Genomic DNA, 20188 nt, shown 5'->3' with positions numbered 1-20188 from the left:
AATAAAAAAAAGAAAGAACAAACAACAAACCATAGTTGACAATAAGCAAGTACTTGCTTAATTTTGCTCTGGAGCCCCTTTTTGAATATCTGAACCTGTGAAAATGCTTCACTAACCCCTCAAAGGTGCTCTTTACAAAACCATTGCCAGCTCTTGAGGAGTCATAACTCTCTTCCGAGTGACTGCCTTTACAGTGACGCTATTCTTCAGTATCATCCTATCTTTGAAAAGGTTAGCATCTCTTTGCTCTCCATGCTCATTCCTAAACATGCCAGCTTTTCCAAAACTGGCCTCATCTGAAGCCCTTAATCACTACAGATGCTCTGCTTGGGACTCCCACCGACTGTCTGTCATTCCAGTGCACAAGTGCCCAGCACTCCAGGCAGCCTCCCGGACGCCGCCTCACCAGAGCAGGGTAGGCAGCGATGATCAGCCCAGCTCCGTGATGAGATGCTGTTTTGTGCAGTGCAGCCCAAAATAGCACTGGCCTTTTTCGTTGCCATATCACGTTGCTAACACATATCGAATGTGCTGTCATTTATTACCCCCGTGAGATGGCTATGTCGTGCTGAGTTTCCATCATCTGTTGTGTGTGTTCACTTGGCGGCAGCCCTTATCTCCCTTAGATGCAATCATATCTAAAGCGGGGCATGTCGTTTTCGTTGTTCACTTTAGATTTTCAAAATCCTTCAAAACTTTTAGGTACTTAATCAAAAAGGTTGGAGCCACTCAGTAGTGTGACAAAACTTTTTGGAACACCAACAAACACTTCTAGAAAGCCCAGAACTACTAAAATAAAAAAAATTGCACCTTTGAATGCTATAAAATCTATATAATCTTGTTAAAGGTAAACAAAATGTAAACTGTTTTGAAGACAATTCCCCCTGTGAAGAAGTGTCCATCACCTTTTCTCAACACTCGATTGCATTATATGTACAGTTTGAAAGCAAACATTTCTTTTGTCCAATCTTCTACAACTAGGCAAAAGTATGCATAAACATAGGTGGGTACATCTGATGCTGTTAACAGTTTGAGATTTCTAAATAACATTTTCTTAAGATCCTTTAAGTTAGAAGGAACTTTTTTGAAGACTATATGCAATTTTGTGGCTTCCCATTAAATCGCTTTCCCTGGAGTTCTGATGGATGTAAGAATGAACAAACAGGACCAGATGGCAAGAAATGCTGGGGCCCAACCTCACTAACCAATTCTCAGTGATGATATAGGTCAGGGGTTAGGAAGGAAATAAATATCAACTCGGAGGTCTTTTCCTTATGGCTGGCCCAATATACCTTTTGTCCTGCTTACTCTGCTTCTTCACTTCCTTCCAGGCTCACTTCTTGACCTGTTAACACAAGCTTTTACTTCCTCTTCAAACTGTCTGTCCATATCCCCTCCCTAAGGAATCACCAGCTTCTGAAAGCCACCACCCTTGACCTGAAAAGCATTTGGATCCTGCTCAAAAACTTGCTACCGTATCACCCACATGGAATGAAAAACTTCAAAAGCAAACAGAGCAAGGCAAACTGTGGCATCACTACAAGGAACTCCGATCTCCATGGCCTGTCAATATGCTCCTGGTAGCACCTACGGTCAACTGACTGAGCTCATGAACTATGTAAGGAAAAGAGTCCTCGCGTCACTTTCACAGGCACAAGCTCGGAGCTGCTCCATTTGTACAGAGAGACAACCCCTAAATTTCATTCTCCTCTTCTAACCTCTCTCCTAGCCTCCTGTGCCCATTCTCTAGCTGCTTATAGCACAACTCTACAGGGATATTCTGCCGATACCTCAAATTGAACAGGCACAAAACACCATCTTCCTGATCCTAATTCCCAACCATCCAGGCTCAAAACATCACCCTGACTTATGGCTCTCCATTTCTTAGTCAATGTTAAGAGGTTTCAAACCTTCACTCTTCTTTAAAATCTGTCCTCTTTTCACTGTTGTGAGCTAATCTAGCCTATCCCTTTTGAATTGATTGAACTTGGCTTCTTATTGTTCTATCTCCATCCATCTCCTCCTCCACCAATTCATTCTGCACACTGCTGCCAGATAAATCATCCTAAAAACTTTCCTTTCACCATTTTACTCCTCTATCAAAAAAGAATATCTACCATTATATATAAAGTAATCATGCCCCAAAAAATCAACTTAAATTTTATTAAGCCTCTATTCTAGACCCAAGTTACAGAACATTAATAAATAGCAAAAGACACCAGGACAAAATAATCAACAAAAACCAGGATGTGGGAAGTTCTATAAAAAAAATCATCTGGTTTCTTCAATAAATAAATTTCAAGGGTTAAAAAAAAAGAGAGGAGGGGAACTTACAGATTAAGTCTTACGAAACTTACCAATCAAACTGCAATATTTAAACTTTATTTGGGTCCTATTCAAACAAACTATAAAAGATACACAATCACAACATTTGAGACAATTGGAAATATGAACACTGACTGTATATTTGATAATAAGGGACTTATATTTAGGTATAGTTGTGTGGTTTTTAATATATATTTTAATTGATTTCAGAGAAGAAGGGAGAGGGAGAGAGAGAGAGAAACATCAATGAGAGAGAATCATGATTGGCTGCCTCCTGCACGCCAGTAGGGATTGAGACCGCAACCCAGGCATGTGCCATGACCAAGAATCAAACCTGTTACCTCCTGGTTCATTGGTCAATGCTCAACCACTGAGTACACCGACTGGGCTACAGTTGTTGTTTTTTAAAGAGCCCTTATATTTTAGACATTCATAATTAACTATAGGTGAAACAATATAATCACTAGAATTTTTTCAAAATAAGAGAAAGTGAAAATGACAGGGGCACAGATGAATCATGAGCATGAACTGATATTCCTAAAACTGCTGAAGTTGGATGGAAGTACATAGGGGTTCATTATGCATGTCCATGTTTTCCTGAACATGTTGGAAATTTCCAATAATAATAGAAAAACCAAAAAATAAGTAACAGCCCACTGCCTAAAGGGGCAAGTCCAAACTTCTCAATCTCTTATTCAAAGATTTCCCTGTCACCCAAAATTCAGTCTTATTTTTTTGGTTAATATTTCTAAGAAAACAAACAAATAAACCAAGGCCTCCATTCTCTCAAGCTTTATGTAATACTGGTCTTATGATGTATTTGACAATAACCACATTAAAGGTGCATGTTCTACTTTCTGCATGAAGCCAGCTCCTAGAACTCATCCTGACCCCTTTCTTCTGTGAATGATTTATCTAGCACTGAGTTCACACTGAACATTTTCCATGGGACCTGAAACTGCTCTATATTGTTCTTGGTTTATATCTTTGTCTTAATGCCCTCAAGGTTAAAATAATTTCTTAAAGTCCTTTTATATGAAGATGTTAAAAAAGAAAGAAATGTTTTTCCCCTCAGTTAAAACATATAAATTAATATAAACTTGAAAAACTCATACAAGAAATAAATAGGGGTGGAGTAATAGTAAGCAATTTAAGAAAAAAACCCTTCCTAACCAAATCATCATAAACATTCTCATATAACTGTTTTCTGTCCAAAAATAAAATCCTGGGTGAAATAATGCATTTGTCAATGTTCTGAACTATCAGTGTCAAAAATAAGAATTACCTATGTTTTCTGTCTTTGGGTTTCTATCCTAAATAAAGTTGACCAAAATTTGCAAATGGAGATCACTTTTAGCACAGTCATTTAGTTTTTCTTTTCCTTCTAAAATGTGTGTATATGAAAGCTTTTTTCCATCTTTATGAAGTTTCAATTTGCCAAATTATTTGTTATATATCATAGAAAAAGAAACTCTCCTAAACATGTTATAGTGATATTTTTTCAAAATTAAACTGAATTCACTTTTTATAAATTTCTCAGATCCCTTAAGACTGCATTCAAAACTCTTGGTTTTAATATGACCAACCCTAAAATATTATTAATTCTAGCTGGTAACCAGTTTGTGCATTAGACTCAGCTGAAGTCCATAGGGATTCCATAGGTGATTCTGACTTTACACCCTGTTTTAAGATAAAGACACAACAAAACTAAGATTAGCCATGACGAGTATAACAGGATCCAGAAGACTTCATTAATCAGATCACAAACATATTTAAAATAGAGCAAATCATGAGATTTATTAGTGCACTGTCGCTGACCTCTGCATCGGTGCTTCCTGCCACCTCTTAACCATGGCATCTGGGTCCTGCACAACACAGCGGAGAGTCACAGAAAATTCTTCTTTCAGCACCTCTTTCATTAGCAGAACTCATTTGAATAATGCAGATCTTATAAGCTAAGATGAAATGAAATACTGTAACAGCAGGTTCTACATCACCTTTCACCTCAAAAGGTTTAAGGTCAAGGGCATAAAATATTAATATCCTGCTATTTAACTTCCACTCGATTTTTACATTAAGCTTTGCATACCCATAGTATGAAACGCACATCAGTGATGTCCCTCATTTCTATACTCCAACCTTTACTATACTCCACAACAGACTATAATGAGCAATGCAAACTAACAGTTACCAGCTTGCAGTCCTCGCTGGAGTGACAAACAGGAACAGATGCACACCCTCAAAGGAACAGCAATCACCACAGCTTCTCTGTGCTTCCTGCCGACAACCATTTCATAAAAGCAATACACACACAAGAAAACTAAGCTACCTCTAAAAATAGGAAAGAGGGGAGGAGGGAGACAGAAAAGGAAGAAAGGGATGGAGGGAGGGAGAGAAGTGGCTCAGTGACCACTAGTACGGCTGTGACTACCAAAATATTCAAAACATTCAGATGATATGATGTGAACAACTGCAATAACATAAATGAAATAACCTTAATTTTAATTGTAAAGACTTAAACCAATTTTAGTTCTTTTATCAAAATCTTTGGCATTTTAAAACTGGAAAAGCCAAACCTCTATTCAGTTACTCCTATTCCTTTAAACTTGAAATCCTCCATCTCCGTAACTTGCAAACATGTTCATGCTCCCCCAGGTATCATGGTGCATGGACGCCCGAGTGCTCTGACCTGTGCGTCTGCTGCACCTGCCCTGGGAGCCAGTGCCTCTCGGCTGCCCCTCAGCCCGCCCTGTAAGCACTGGCAGTGAGCATAAAACAAGTCGGAGAGTCCTGGTGCTACAGGGGCCACGTCCAATTTACAGGAAGATTTCTACTTTAACTTTAAAGGGTAACTGTTCCTTGGGCAGCACAGTGTCCACTGAGAAGGCAGAACAAAAATTTTAGGAGCGAGGGCCGCTCTGGAGACTCGGTGGTCTGGCTGACAACAGGGCCATGCAAAAGCTGTCAAGGTTAAGACAACAGTCTCACAAGTTATCTAGCCTGAAATACGGGACTAGTCTTACTTAAAGGCATGGAATCCTCAGCTAGCCAAAATATCACAGGAAACAAAACCTAAGAACAAGTTTCAGAGCTGGATTCAAAAACAGAAACTGTGTCTGTCTCCCTGACGTGCCCCCGCGCCGAGGTCCTGGCTCAGTACCAATAAGATTGGTGTCTTTTCTTACCTGACCGCAAACTGCACGTTCTCTCCACCTGAGGTTAATGTTATCACTATGTAAACACTTAGGTGGCAGTTAACAAAGTAAAATGATTTTGCATTCTGTCTGTGTTAGTCTCCAGAAAAAAAGAGGTCAAGGCACCCAGAAGTGAGGTGACTTGTTCGGGGTATCCCTCCTGCCTCCATCTGCAGATCACTGCTCAGCACACCCAGGGACTCACCAGTTAAGCCAATGATGCCTAAATGGGCAGTTTGGTTTTAAGAAAAGATATGGGGGGAAAAATGAAATGTTTTTCCAAATCACAAAATCTAAAAGATGACTGTTCAAAGCGGTCCTCTTATTGCCGGTTTTGCACATTCCCACAGTCAATGAGATGTTGTGCTTCTAGTGTACCTCGATCTCATACACTTGAAAGTGTGCAGCCAACAGTATGACAGGCGTGTCACCAAGGAGGCGACATTTCAGAAGGTGCTGCTGCTGCTCAGAGGGGCACAAATATGTATTTCTATTATCACAGTTTCAAAAAGAGTGTGAAACTGAAAAGGGAGTGCCACGGTGCGTGGTCACAGGGCTGACACCAGAGAAAACACTGGCACCCTGTGACTATGACACCACAGCCTTGTCTCCTCACCACGCTGTCTCCAGACACAAGCATGCAGACAAATGAGCCTTCCGACCACAGGATGGATTCCGCCTGCCAGGGAACAGCCCGGCACTAGTGTAGAAAAGCTGCTGCAGTCTTCACAAGAGCAAAAACTTTTGCCTTTTTCAAGTTTAATAAACAAAAGAACATTTCAACTTTTCAGCAAGAAATATTTCCCATTCAAAGATACACTGAAATTCAAACTCTCAACCCCTGTAACCCCATGCATCATACAGTCAATACCTTCATGCAGGCTGGTGCATGCCTAATTGCCGGTGTCTACTGTTCTTCTCAATGGCTTTGTTCCCCAGGAATATTTTAACCTAAAGAGCATTCCACCAACAGGTATGAGAAAACTCAATTGGCCCTAAGCGTAAAACTCTACATGGAAACTCAAACCCAAAATACCCTTTTCTTAACCCTCCACGTTAGCGAACATTCTCCTGTGTTCTTACTCATGCCAGAACACTAACACTGACCTTAGTGGGGAAGCATACACTATTGCAACCCCGCTCACTTCACCAGATGAGCTTTCTCACTATATTTTGTTCATCTTTATTCCCTAATATCTAGCACATAGTTGGCCCCAATAATTTAACACTAAACCATCATTAAATATGTCATGTTGGAAATCGGGCTGACAGGTTGATTACATGGTTTTACAAATTTTCTAAAGGACTCCCCAAAAGGTTTGCAAATCGCTTTCTGTCTTCTTTGTATTCCTTGACCGTGCCCCATGAAAGCCTGCCTTGTTGATTTCACTAATAGACAATCCCTTAAGTAATATAACCCAGACTCTTTATTAGCCTACAAAACAGTTTCCCTGCTGAGTCTCCAGCCTCTCCTTTCCCCGCTACCAGGTCAATCCTCCTCCATCGCATCACACCAGCAAAACCCTGCAAGGTCCAGCATACCTAAAGCAGAGGCCCCCGAACATCAGCAGGCACACAAATCACCTACAAGGCTTGTTAAAACACAGACCGTATACCACCCTCCCAAAGTTTCTCATCTGCTAAGTCTGAGGTAGAGATAAGATTTTGCATTTTTAATAAGTTCCCAGGTAACACTGATCTTACTGGTTTAGGAAACATACTTTGAGAATCACGGACTCAAAACAATGGTTCCCAATTACAGGATCCTAAACAAATATACAGTGCCCCCCCCCCAACCCCCAATGTATACACACACTTTGAATAATTATAAAGGCAGTGTTTATTAAAATACATTTCATTTTCAAAATTGAGCTATCAGCTGTTGAAGTGTGTATACACTGGGGACACCCTGCATGTTGCAATCACCTTAGGAGCTAAAAGAACAAGAAAAAAACAACAGAATCCACTCTCTAGATAAATCTATACATAACCAGCCGCAGAAACCATTAGTCTGAAGACACTCAGAAACAAAGCTCTTAGATGGCACTAAGCCTTCCACAACCCAGATCCACCTATCCAAATGTATCTTCTAGTCCACAAAACAAATTCTCAGTCACCGATAAACCATTCTTCTTCCTAATTACCCCTGAATAGCCTTGAACATTCATTCCTTTGTGCCACTTCACAATATCATCTTATTAGTCATTCTACCTATCTGGAGTGCCATCCCTTCTCCCTGTGTGAAACCTCCAAGGATCAGCTCATCATCTACCTTAAAAACCTTTCTTAGTCCATTCGACATGTCTCAGATATATAACACATTTTGCCAAGTACTCTTTTTCCATTCAGCAACATTAGTTCATTTATGTGTCTGTGTCATTGCATATCCAGTTTATTGATGGGTGGATAGCCTAATATTACTCAGTAATCTATAACCTGAAAGAATGTGAGAGGGACTTGAAGATATAGAAACCTAAAAACAACTTAAATGTTGTAAAATAATTTTTATTGCATAATAAACTTAAAATATTTAGATGAATCTCTTTTCAAAAAAGCTTTATTCTTGAATCCACAGGCAGCAAAAATCTCAGACATATGCTGAAGCAGTATCTTCACCGATACAGCTCCTAGGGCAATGGAAACTAAGGAGAAAATAAACAAATGGGACTACATCAAAATAAAAACCTTCTTTTTTTTTTTTTTTTTTTCAGTTAAGCATATTTAACTTTATTATACCTAAAGAATAAAGGACTAAAGAGTTGAAGGCCTAAATTGGTCTTCACAGTAATATATAATATAGAAAATAGAGTAACCTCTTTATACAACAACCTGTTAGAAATGAAGTTTAAGTGTCAAGTTGTGTCTATGGCTCTTGAAAATTATCATGTATAGACTGGACCCTGCCCTGTGTTAAATATTAAAAACAAACCGAAAAAAAAACCTTGGGAACTTAAAATTGACTTAAGTACCTTAGAAATGTGGACTAATTACTAGTAATGGTAACATTAAATCAAAAATAGTCAAGCACAGTGTCCCAGTGGAGGAAAAGCATACATATCTTCTCAAATTATTAAAAATATATAATTCAAGTTTCTTTTCTTGAGTTTGAAAATTCTGTTTTCCAGACACCTAAGAAAAATGAATACCTTCTGCATTGAATCCATGTAACAATCTGATGAAGTCATCTATGTCCATGGAACGGGCCCGCTTGTCACTAAAACCTGTGCTGGTTAGGATTTGCTGTATTTTATCTGCTATGCTGAAATCTTCTGGTATTCTTTAAATGCAGCAGACAGTGTCTTGTTTTTCCTAACAAAGGTGATCCTTACTAGGCCATCCCATTCCTGAAAATTGATAGGTGGTGGCGGATTCTTAGGTTCTATTCTTACAACACTGGATTCCACCTTGGGTGGTGGTCTGAAGTTATTCTTTCCAACTTTCATTAAATGGTCCACACGGGCTAACAGCTGTGTATTAATTGAGAGTCTGCAGTATAACTTATCTCCAGGTTTTGCAACCAGTCTGAGAGCAAATTCTCTTTGAAACATAAGTACAGCACATCTGAAAAAAGGTCGATGCAGCAACAATTTGAAGACAAAAGGAGAAGAGATCTGATAAGGCAAATTTGCTACACAAGCATCAAAGAATGGCAAATCTGTTTTCAACACATCACCCACCAATACTTGAAGTTTGCTGGCCAGAGGTGTGCCCTGAACTCTTTTGTGCAGTTCAGCTACTAGCCTTGGGTCAAGTTCACAGGCAAAAACCTTCTTTATAGCAAAAGAAACCATCAACAAAACAACAAGAAAGCCCACTGCATGGCAGAACATATTTGCCAATGTTATCACCAACAAGGGTTTAATCTCCAACATTTACAGGGAACTTATACAACTTAACAAAAGGAAGATAAACAACACAATCAAAAAATGGGCAATTGACCTATGTAAATAGATACTTTCGAACATAAGGAAGGTTAAGAGACATATGAAAACATGCTCAAAGTCACTAATCATCTGAGAGATGCAAATCAAAACGACAATGAGGTACCATCTCACACCTGTCAGAATGGCTATCATCAACAAATCAACAAATAACAAGTGCTGGCGAGGATGCGGAGAAAAAGGAACCCTCGTGCACAGCTGGTGGGAATGCAGACTGGTGCAGCCACTGCTGAGAACACTATAGAGTTTCCTCAAAAAACTAAAAATGGAACTCCCATTTGACCCAGTGATCCCACTTCTAGGAATATATCCCAAGAAACTAGAAACACCAATCAGAAAGGATATATGCACCCCTATGTTCATAGCAGCACAATTTACCATAGTGAAGGTTTGGAAACAGCCTAAGTGCCCATCAGTAGATGAGTGGATTAAAAAACTATGATACATTTACACAATGGAATACTATGCTGCGGTAAAAAAAGGAGTTCTTACCCTTTGCAACAGCATGGATGGAACTGGAGAGCATTATGCTAAGTGAAATAAGCCAGCAGAGAAAGATAAATATCACATGATCTCACTCATTTATAGAATATAATGAACAACATAAACTGATGAACAAAAACAGATCCAGAGACAGAGAAACTTCGATCAGGCCGTCAAACCAGAGGGAAGTTAGGGGAGGGTGGGGTTAAGGGGGAGAGATCAACCAAAGGACTTGTATACATGCATATAGGCCTAACCAACAGACACAGACACGATGAGGGGAGGGGAGGGTGGGGGCGCGGGCGGCGCAGCGGGGTGAAGGAATTATTGGGGGGGTAATGGAGCAATTGGGGGATAAGAACATACATGTAATACCTTAATAAAGAGGAAAAAGGCTTTATTCTTGAATCTGTGCATTAATAACAAAGATGAGTAAAAAAAAGAGTTAAGAAACAATCAACTATAGCTTAACTCAAGTCATGACTAAGGTCATTCTTCTAAAACAGCGGCCACCAACCTTTCAGACCTCACGGACCACCAGTTGGCAACTGCTGTTCTAAAACATGTATAGAAAAAAATGGGAGCAGAAAAGCAGATAGGAAAGAGGGGGAAGAAAAGGGAAGAAGAGAAGGAACACTGCCATACCTTGACCTCAAACCAATTAAACACGATACATGAAATGAAAGGGTATTTCTGTGTTAGACTGCTCACCTTGTACTATTAGCTAAGCTTTAGTTTTATGTTCTTTATCTGTCATATAGCTTATGCCAATGGTATACATGTGCATTAACTGAAATGGCAAGAGTATTGCCAAGTGTGTTATCTGGGCGCTGTAAGTTACTAAGAGACAGAACTCACAGTTGATTCCTCTTTAATGTCATAACATCTTGGGTGTGGAAAAGAGTGGGGAATAGAAAAACTTCAGCTAATGGATACAAGGTTTCTTTTTAGGGTAATGAAAATATTCTAAAATCCTATCATGGTAATCCTTACACAACTCCATAAATATACTAAAAATCACTGAAATCTATACTTTAAATTGATTAATCTTATTGCATGTAAATTACATCTCAATAAAGCTGTTTAAATAAATAAACCATTCCATAATATGAAGACAGGATCTCTAAATCACTCTCTAAAAACCCTGTGTGAAAAGTATAACTCATTTAATAAGCCAGAAACATATTTTTAACCATTTTTACATTTCAAATTGATGTCTGATAGAACTTAAAGTTCCTCAGTTTATTATAAATGTCGTTAATGTGAGATAATAGGGGTTTTTTTTCCAAAATGTAGGAATTATATACATTTGACAAATTCAAAGTAAGTAAAGCTAAGTAAGGCATATCTTACTTTGTTTACAACCATAATTAATTCTTTGTGATAGTATTACAAATAGAATCCTACAAGATGTAAGCATTGTTTTGAATTTAGAACATTAGTCTTAGTCAAATATCAGATCAAAAAAACTTACTCATAAAGTATTTTGTTACCTTATGAGAGTAGGATTACATAGTCCATAACATACTATTGTATTCAGGTTTTAAATGCCATAAGTACTATGATACAAGTAATTCCTTTTAATATTATATATTCCAATGGTTTCCATAATAAAAATTATTATTAGTATTTCATAGCATATCTCTTTCTGTTTGTATACTTTTAATCTATCTAGAATTTATATTAAAAGTGTATCTCTCGAACCCAAAATGAGAAACTTCTATTAAAAGATGGAGATATATTGCCCTAGCCGGTTTGGCTCACTGGATAGAGCGTTGGGCTGGGGACTGAAGGGTACCAGGTTCGATTCCGGTCAAGGGCATGTACCTTGGTTGCAGGCACATCCCCAGTTGGGGGTGTGCAGGAGGCAGCTGATCGATGCTTCTCTCTCATCGATGTTTCTAACTCTCTATCTCTCTCCCTTCCTCTCTGTAAAAAATCAATAAAATATATTTTAAAAATAAAATAAAATAAAAGATGGAGATATATTCTTCAAAATGCCACTGGTAAAAAAAAGTAAAGAAAGGCAATGGAAATGTTCAAGCTTAAATTAAACTAAAGAGACATGAAAAGTAAATGCAATATCTAACCTTAGACTGGACTGTCTACTGAAGAAGAAAAAAAAAACTGAAATAAGCCAATCAGAGAAAGACAAGAACCATATGATTACAATTATATGTTGAATCTAATGAACAAAATACACTAACAAACAAAACAGAAACTAACTCATAGATACAGAGAATAGACTGACAGCTGTCAGAGGAGAGGGAGATTGGAGGGCTGGATGAAAAAGGCAAAAGGATTAAGGAAAAAACAAAACAAAACACTAACACATAGATTTAGACAACAGTACAGTGAGTACCAAAGGGGAAGGGGGTGATACAGAAAAGAGTAAAGAGTAAAGAGGGGGGGAATGGTGAAAGAAGGAGACTTGACTTAGGATGGTGAATACACAATACAATATACAGATGATGTATTATAGAATTGTACATCTGAAACCTACATAATTTTATTAACCAATGTCACCCCAACAAATTCAAGTTTAAAAATGCCAAGCAAATCATTATTGGGTCAATTAACAAAACTAGAATATACACATTCTGACAACTTACAGTCAAACTGTTCAAAGAAAAAAATTTGTGTACGTACCTAACTACATATGTACATACACAAAACAATTGATAATGTAACAAAATGTTAACAATACCTGAATCAGAATAAAAAGGTATATGGATGCCTACTGTATTATTCTTATTGTTACAACCTTTCTAAAAGTTTGAAATTATTTAAAAATTAAAAAGTAATAAAGTGACATGAAATGCACTTCATAAATATCATGGTTGAGTCTTATTTTTTTGTTGTTATTGTTGTTCTTACTGTTTTTAAACCATATGATAAACTCTGCTTTTTAATTGAAGTGGTTGGCTCATTTACATTTAATATAATTATTTATATGATTGGTATAAGTCTAACATCTTTGCTATTTGTTTCCTATTCATCCTACCTTTGCTTTGTTCTTTGATTTATTTATTATTTTAATCCTCATCTGATGATATTTTTCCATTGATTTTTAAAGAGAGTTGAAGAGAGAGGGAAAGACAGAGAGAAACATCAATGTGAGAGAAACACATCAATTGGTTGTCTCCTGTATGAGCCCCGACCAGGGCCCGGGCCGGAGAGGAGCCTGCAACCGAAGTACATGCCCTTGACTTGAATCATACCCAGGACCCTTTGGTCCGCAGGCCAACGCTCTATCCACTGAGCCAAACCAGCCAGAGCTTCCTTTATTTTTTATTCTCCTGCTTTCTTCTGGATTACTCAAATATTTATTCACTATTCAATTTTTTCCTTTACTAACTTTTTACCTATACATCTATTTTACAATTTTAGTTTTGTTCTAGGGCCTAACTTAACACAACTTACTTTAAGCATTATACCTCAGATTAGCAAACCTCAGACAGGCAAACTAATTTATGAAAAATTAAATAACCAGCTTCTTAACAATAAAGATATTTTATTCAATACAAAAATATTTGCCAAGTACCTACTATGGGCATATAGTAATTGACAGTGGCAAAAAGAACTCAGAGAATATAGTTGCAATCCATATTCTTTCTACACCATCATCAATAAAGCACACAGACTTAAGCCAAAAAAATGTCTAATGAATGAATAACCAAGAATTAATCATTCAACCCACCAGGAACATGTATATAGTGTCAAAAATAACTACAATTTCCCTTCATGATTTATTTAGTCCTGTAAGACTCCTATTTGCCATGCAAGTAATTTCATTCCTACACAGTTATATTTTTCAATTCCCTACATATTCTTAATTTTTTTCCATATTAGTAGGTACTGCTCAACCAAGACATTTCTATTTAACGATGTCAAATTTGTTTCAGCTGACTCTTAATTGTATTTCAAATTTTCAGCTGGCCAAATCAAATCTGTTTTCCTGAAGCATGGAGAGAAAATATAATAAAATTTCTAAATACCATCTCTGCAGCATCATACCAAACAGTAATATCATTTCTCCAATCTTAACCAAATCAATCAAAATGATACATTTATACTTATAGATTCATTCTCATCTCAAAATAAGCTCTTGACCTGTCATTTACCCTAATATATACAAGAATTAACTGTAGGAAGATCATCATAAACTTAAGCTATATATAAGTTTATAAAATAGTGTTTAAGAACATTTTTATACTGATTACTTTGACATAGGACTAATTCCAGTGAAGTAAAGTACCTTTCAACAAAAAGCCAAATACTGCACATCCTTGATTACTAGGTACTGGCATCTTCTCATTTTAAAGTCTAGTAAAAGAAGTTTGTTAAAAGATCTCTGAAGATGATAGAAGTTCATGAGATCAACAGCATCATCTTCAGACAGAAACATTCCTGTCTCACTGCTAATGACTAAGGGAAGGTTTTAGGTTGCTGATTTGTGTGTTGTGGTCTTAACCTGTTACTCTGACGAGACGGCAGCCTTTGTAAAAGGGCTTACCTGGAGGACATCCTGGATCTTCACCCACACATCTGCCATGTCGTACAGTTTGACATCTTCCTGCTGAGGCAGTGGGGCCACGACGGTGTCCTGCAGGTATCCCAGGACCACAGAGTGTGCAGTGGCTACAGCATTAAACTTGTCAAACAGCAACTCCAGCAGCTCCAGAAGTAACCTAGCCAAGAAATCAAACAAGTAAATAACATTAAAACATATACCAAAGAGGGTTACACTGGCCTGCAAGAAAACCGACAAACTAGTGACAATGTAAACAGCACATTTCAGCAGGTTTGGTTTCAAACAGCTGTATGATCTAAGAAACTTGAAAACATATCTAAGCCTGTTTTCTCTACTATAAAAAAGAAATAATGTAAAAATGTAAAAACCAACTGTCAAGTCCCTAAACCAGCAGTAGCAGCTCCATAAGCATTTGTTTCATTTTGAACATATTTTAGTGATTACAACAGTATTGCTCTGTATTCTTATAAGCAGTTTCTCCAAGGAATTCAGGTACTTTTTCAGCCAGTTCAGATGTCACACGGAATATGCTATTCCCTAGCAATAAATTGGGCGCTTTGGTAAGGATACTAATCCTTTCAGACGTGGGAAGCTGTGCTTACTACCATTCAAATGCATGGTGTAAGTAGCTTGAAAAAAAATACACACCTGCCAAGCAATCTGACTTTCACCACAGGGAGCAGCTTATTCATCCGCATTATCTCATTTTTCATGGTGAGAAATGCTGGACACATATTATTAAATCAATTTTATATACTCAAGGACACAAAATGGGGTTGCAAGGCAGCTGGGACTAGAACAAACATTGATTTCCACGTCAGTGCATCTGCCACCTACCTCTCACTCTTGTTCTAGAATGCAGATGTCTGTTCAGGGACAGGGCGGAGCTTTGTGTCATGTAAGCAAAGGGATTCCTCTACCACTAAGACTCACAGCTTCACTGACCACATGGGCTGGGAATCTTTCCTCCTCTCAACTTGTATATCATTGTATCCCACTTCTAAGGAACTTAACCAAGTGTGGCTCCCATATGTGACCCAAACAATGCGGGTCCCATTCATTTATACACAGACACTCTCCCTCCCTGCTCCACTGTTAGTCTTCCAGTGTGGGCACTGCTTTATACATCTTTGTATACTTAGCAGGGATCAGCAAATTGTGCTGAATGAATTCAATGTGTATACCATGAAAATCTGGAATATACTTATTGTATATTGTGTGGCTCTCAGTTCATAGTTCCTAAATAGATTTATAAACCAACCTGGAAAGGAGAAAAGGAAAGCAAAAGAGCTTGTCAGCAGGGTCAATTAATAAGATCCCATTACCATAAATAAGAGGTTATGGCTACAATCTCATCAAAACATACAGCATATTATCTATTCCTCTGGCTTCTTTACTGCCCAATTATTATAATTAATGTGCCAATGTGATGGCCAATAACTGTCTTATGATAAAACCCTAACATGCATTTGACATTTTAATTTAGATGAGACAGAATCAATAAAAATTTATGTACTACTCCCAATCTAGAATATACATAATACAGAATTTATACACTGTATTTGTAAATAAGGGCCATACTATCTTTTGAATGGTGATTTTTAAAATCTTTTAAAGGTCAATTCACATTCACACACACATATATCTAAAACAATTATTCTTTCTCATCTGTGCTATCAACAGAGAAAGGGACAAAGTACAGAAGATTGTCTAACTTAGCCAAAATAGTTCATTAGTGTAAGACAAAATCTGTATAAAACTGGTATCTGGCATGACACAGAATAAGTACTTGATTAAGGGATGGTCCACTTTTTAAATAAAGATTTATGCCGACTATGTAAGCCTGTGGTTCCCAAATATCAATCCACAGACCATAACGTATTTTTCAGTACGTATAACAAAATAAGGAAAATAGGACCATATATTGGCTTTTCACAAAGGTAAATATATTTAATTTGATATTTTTTATACTCTCCTGACAGGAAAATCTGGTCCTTTCTCTCAAATGTCCCTACTTGACAAAATTAAAACTTAATGACCTTATGTTAACCTCCAACATTTTTGGAAATCATACTGATCCATGACATTCAGACGCCAGCAGCACTGGCATCCACCTTCCCAATGGCATGAAGGCCTAGGCATAAGCCTGCAGAGCAGCAATGAAGCAGAAGCACTGAAGAGAAGGGCCTCTCTGAAAGGAAGGCGCTGCTGCCTGGCTCTGTCCAGGGCCACAAGCTCGTGGCTGCACACCATGGCTGCCACTCAAGCACAAGGCCAACTCAGCCACCAGGGGCAGTGCTGTGTGTGGAAGAGACCTAGCAGGGAAGTGAAGTGAAAAGTGAGATCCATAGTGTCTACGAACATCACAGAAGCAACAATCCCTTGATAGAATGCTGACAAGTGCCAGCTCTGTCACTCCTGAGGGATCAAGGCCAAGACAGACCATCACAGCACAGGAACACTGCATGGGGAAGAGTAAGGGAGAAGAGACAGGTGAGAGGGGTGAGCTGCCACCTGTATATCTGCCTCCTCAGAAACATCCAGCCACTTCAAAGAGAGGGACGCTCTCCTCTGCCTTATTATCACACAATCAAGGCAACAGTAATAAAACCTGTGGCTCCAAAAACAAAAGTAGCAACATTTGTGCTACAAACGATACCCTCAAGAAAGTAAAAGAACACCCACAGAATGGGAGAAAATATTTGCAAATCACGTATTTGATAAAGGATTTGTATTTAGAATATCTAAAGAATTCTTACAACTTTTAATAGAAAGACAAATAATCAAACTTAAAAATGGACAGCGCATTTGTATCTACCTTCTCAAAAAAAATATATGATTAATGAGCAAACAAAAAGATGTTCAACATCATTAGCCATCCTATCTAATAAGAGAGTAATAAGCAAGTTAACCGTCATTCCAACACAAATATGGCAGCGCCTATAGCCACAAGATGGTGGCACCCAGTCCTCTCAGCCCGGCTGGAGTCCTCCAGTCCCAGGGGGCAGCTGCTGAGACCAGGGCCTGCTTGGCCGTCGCCCGCAGCAACCCAGGAGCGGCCAAGCGGGCCTGCAGACAGCAGAGAACCATGGGAAGCAGGCCTAAGCTGTCAGTAGGACATCCCCTGAGGGCTCCCGGATTGGAGAGGGTGCAGGTCGGGCTGAGGGACCCCTCCTCAACCTCCCCCCCCCCCCCCGTGCAGAAGTTTCATGCACCAGGCCTCCAGTCCTATATAATAAAGAGCTAATATGCTAATTAGACCGGACAGCAGAACGACCAATGGGTGGGGCCACGGGGCTTCGAGGAAGCCGAGGCCAGGGCTGTGAAGGCCTACTCTTGCACAGATTTCGTGCATCGGGCCTCTAGTTTGGCTATAAAAGGAAATGAAGTATTGACACATGCTACAACATGGATGAACCTCAAAATATGCTGTGAAAAAACTCACAGAAAACTACATATTGTATAATTATATTTATGTAAAATATCCAGAATGGGCAAATTTATAAAGACAGAAAATACATGAGTGGTTACTTAGGTGGGTGAGAATTGACTGCCAAACCATATGGGATTTGTTTTGGGTGGGGAGACAAAAGTGTTCCAGAACTAGACAGTGGTGATATTGCACAATCCTGTGAATAACCTGAAAACCACTGAATTGCATACTTTCAGTGAATTGCATAGCAGGTGAATTATACCTCAATATATCTCATTTTTAAAAACCATCAGTGAGGACAGTGAGGGTCCTACACCCTCCCCGGCTGCAGTGAAAGGAAAATACATGGAACAGTGGAGAAAAGAATCCATCTGATGCCTCAAAAAGTGAAGCACAGTGAAAGCTGACCCCTTCAGATTCCCACTACCTTGGGATACTGGGCAGTCCTCCTTCAGTTCGCTTGGTTTTTGTTTGTTTTCCTCCTAATGTAAGTAATCTGTAAGAAACAAAAGGTTCATATTCTTTCCCAGGATTGATCACACCTAACCCTTTAATTATGAAACAAAACCTCTCAACTTCTCCAAGGGTTCCATCTGTAAAACCCAAGTATTAATTAATACCTGTTCCAGGAGCCTCACAGAGCTGCTAGAAGGATCAAAGCAGAAAATGAATAGAACTAGTCAAGGTGAGAGGCTACAATATTACAGAGAGGGAGCCAGCATCCCTCTGCCTGGGTTTATGGCTTAAGCAACTTGGGAAGATGAGAGAGAGAGAGAGAGAGAGAGAGAGAGAGAGAGAGAGAGAATATGAGAATAAGAATGAATTAGGATAGAAATTTGGAAGGAGTGATATTGGGCTTAAATCTGGATATGTTACATTTAATATGTTATGTAATTAGGTACTTGGATAGGCAAGTCCAGAACTCAGGAGAGAGACTGATATTGGAAATTTAAAAAGTGAGAAATATTTGAAGGAATGAGATCATACAGGGACAAGGTGCAGAGTAAGAAAAAAGAAAAGCAAGGTCCAGAGCCAGCAGTCCTAAAACAGCAGCACTGGGAAGGCGGTTATGAAGTAGCTGGGGAGGAGGAAGCCAGGAAAGAAAACGTTAGAGGACAAAGGAGAAGAGAGTGGCAGCAGAGTCAAAGGCTACCAAAGGCAGGTAAGGTAAAGAGATGGTGACAACCCGCCGTTCCCAGCGACCTCGGCAAAGGGGTTTCAGAGCAGCACTGGGAGCTCAACTCAGCAGAGGGCAACTGAATGGCCGACGATGAAAAGAAACCAAAGTCAAGCACACACTTCGCAGCCAGCATATGCTCCTTAAAGAAGAAAGAGAGAAAGTAAGAAGACTCCCCCGATGCATCAAAGAGCGAGAGAGATTAGGACTCATTCACACAAACTGAACATGAATCTGCACTAGTGTGGCCCTATTTAAAGCTACTGGAAATGCACAGAAATATGTTGTTAATATACATATACATTTGAATACCCATACAAAGCCAGACTGAGAAAACATGGGTTTACTTTTCACTGCAAACACTCAGGACGAACTAAAAACACAGAACCCTATGAAAATCATTCCCTGCACCACTCCCACCACAGAATATTAAGCAAATAAAAGAAGAAATAAAACATTACAGTGCAGTTAGCTCAGTTGCTTAAGTCCTGTTAGGTTCAAGGTTTTCACCACTGATCTAAAAGACAATAGAGCAAGCAGAATCATTAAATTACTGGATAAATCCTTAAAGTGAACTGAATAAGAGAAAACCTCCTATGGGAATAAGCCTAAGAACCTTAGATATTAGAATTTCAACTAATTGTGATTTCTATCTTTTGTTGAAAATAACACATTCACACAGACACACACACACAGGTTATTTGCAGTCAGAAAACAGTATGCTATAATATGAATACAACATCACAGGAGGTGAAAGGAAATATTAATCCTGGGGCCGCCAAGTGGAATGAATACCAGTATGGAGGACTGTCAGACACCGAGACTTGCCAACAGGACTCTGAGGACGAGTCAGGGCCTTTTCCAACTCTCAGGTTCCTCAAACACAAATTCCCTAATCACAAGTTAATTGCATTAAATGCAAAATGATATGCAAGTATAATAAAACAACAAACTCAAAATAATAGTAAACTGTTATGCATGTACCTTTAATAGTTACCATCTACAGAAAATTTATAAAGGCAGATACAGGAGACAATCCAGATGTTTCTGGCCCACCTGCACCTCTGCCATCCCTCAGCATGGTTAGTGAAGTCCTGCTTA

The 20188-nt window shown here is 38.7% G+C and overlaps 1 protein-coding gene and 1 pseudogene across 1 annotated transcript in view; both read right to left on the bottom strand.

Annotated features, from left to right (window-relative positions):
- EXOC4 (exocyst complex component 4) overlaps window positions 1-20188 on the bottom strand; it is a 755478-nt gene that overhangs the window by 625260 nt on the left and 110030 nt on the right. The window contains exon 7 of the mRNA XM_070423919.1: window positions 14460-14634. Coding sequence (XP_070280020.1) covers window positions 14460-14634 — 175 coding nt within the window. The remainder of the gene's footprint in view (window positions 1-14459; window positions 14635-20188) is intronic.
- LOC139016870 (dimethyladenosine transferase pseudogene) lies at window positions 7433-9159 on the bottom strand (annotated as a pseudogene).

This window comes from Myotis yumanensis, unplaced genomic scaffold, assembly GCF_028538775.1.
Source record: "Myotis yumanensis isolate MYYU_CA2020_CCGP unplaced genomic scaffold, mMyoYum1.0.hap1 SCAF_9, whole genome shotgun sequence".
In the NCBI taxonomy this organism is placed as follows: domain Eukaryota; kingdom Metazoa; phylum Chordata; class Mammalia; order Chiroptera; family Vespertilionidae; genus Myotis; species Myotis yumanensis.
The sequence above is the reverse complement of the archived record's forward strand: the minus strand, read 5'-3'. Positions and strand labels throughout refer to the sequence as shown.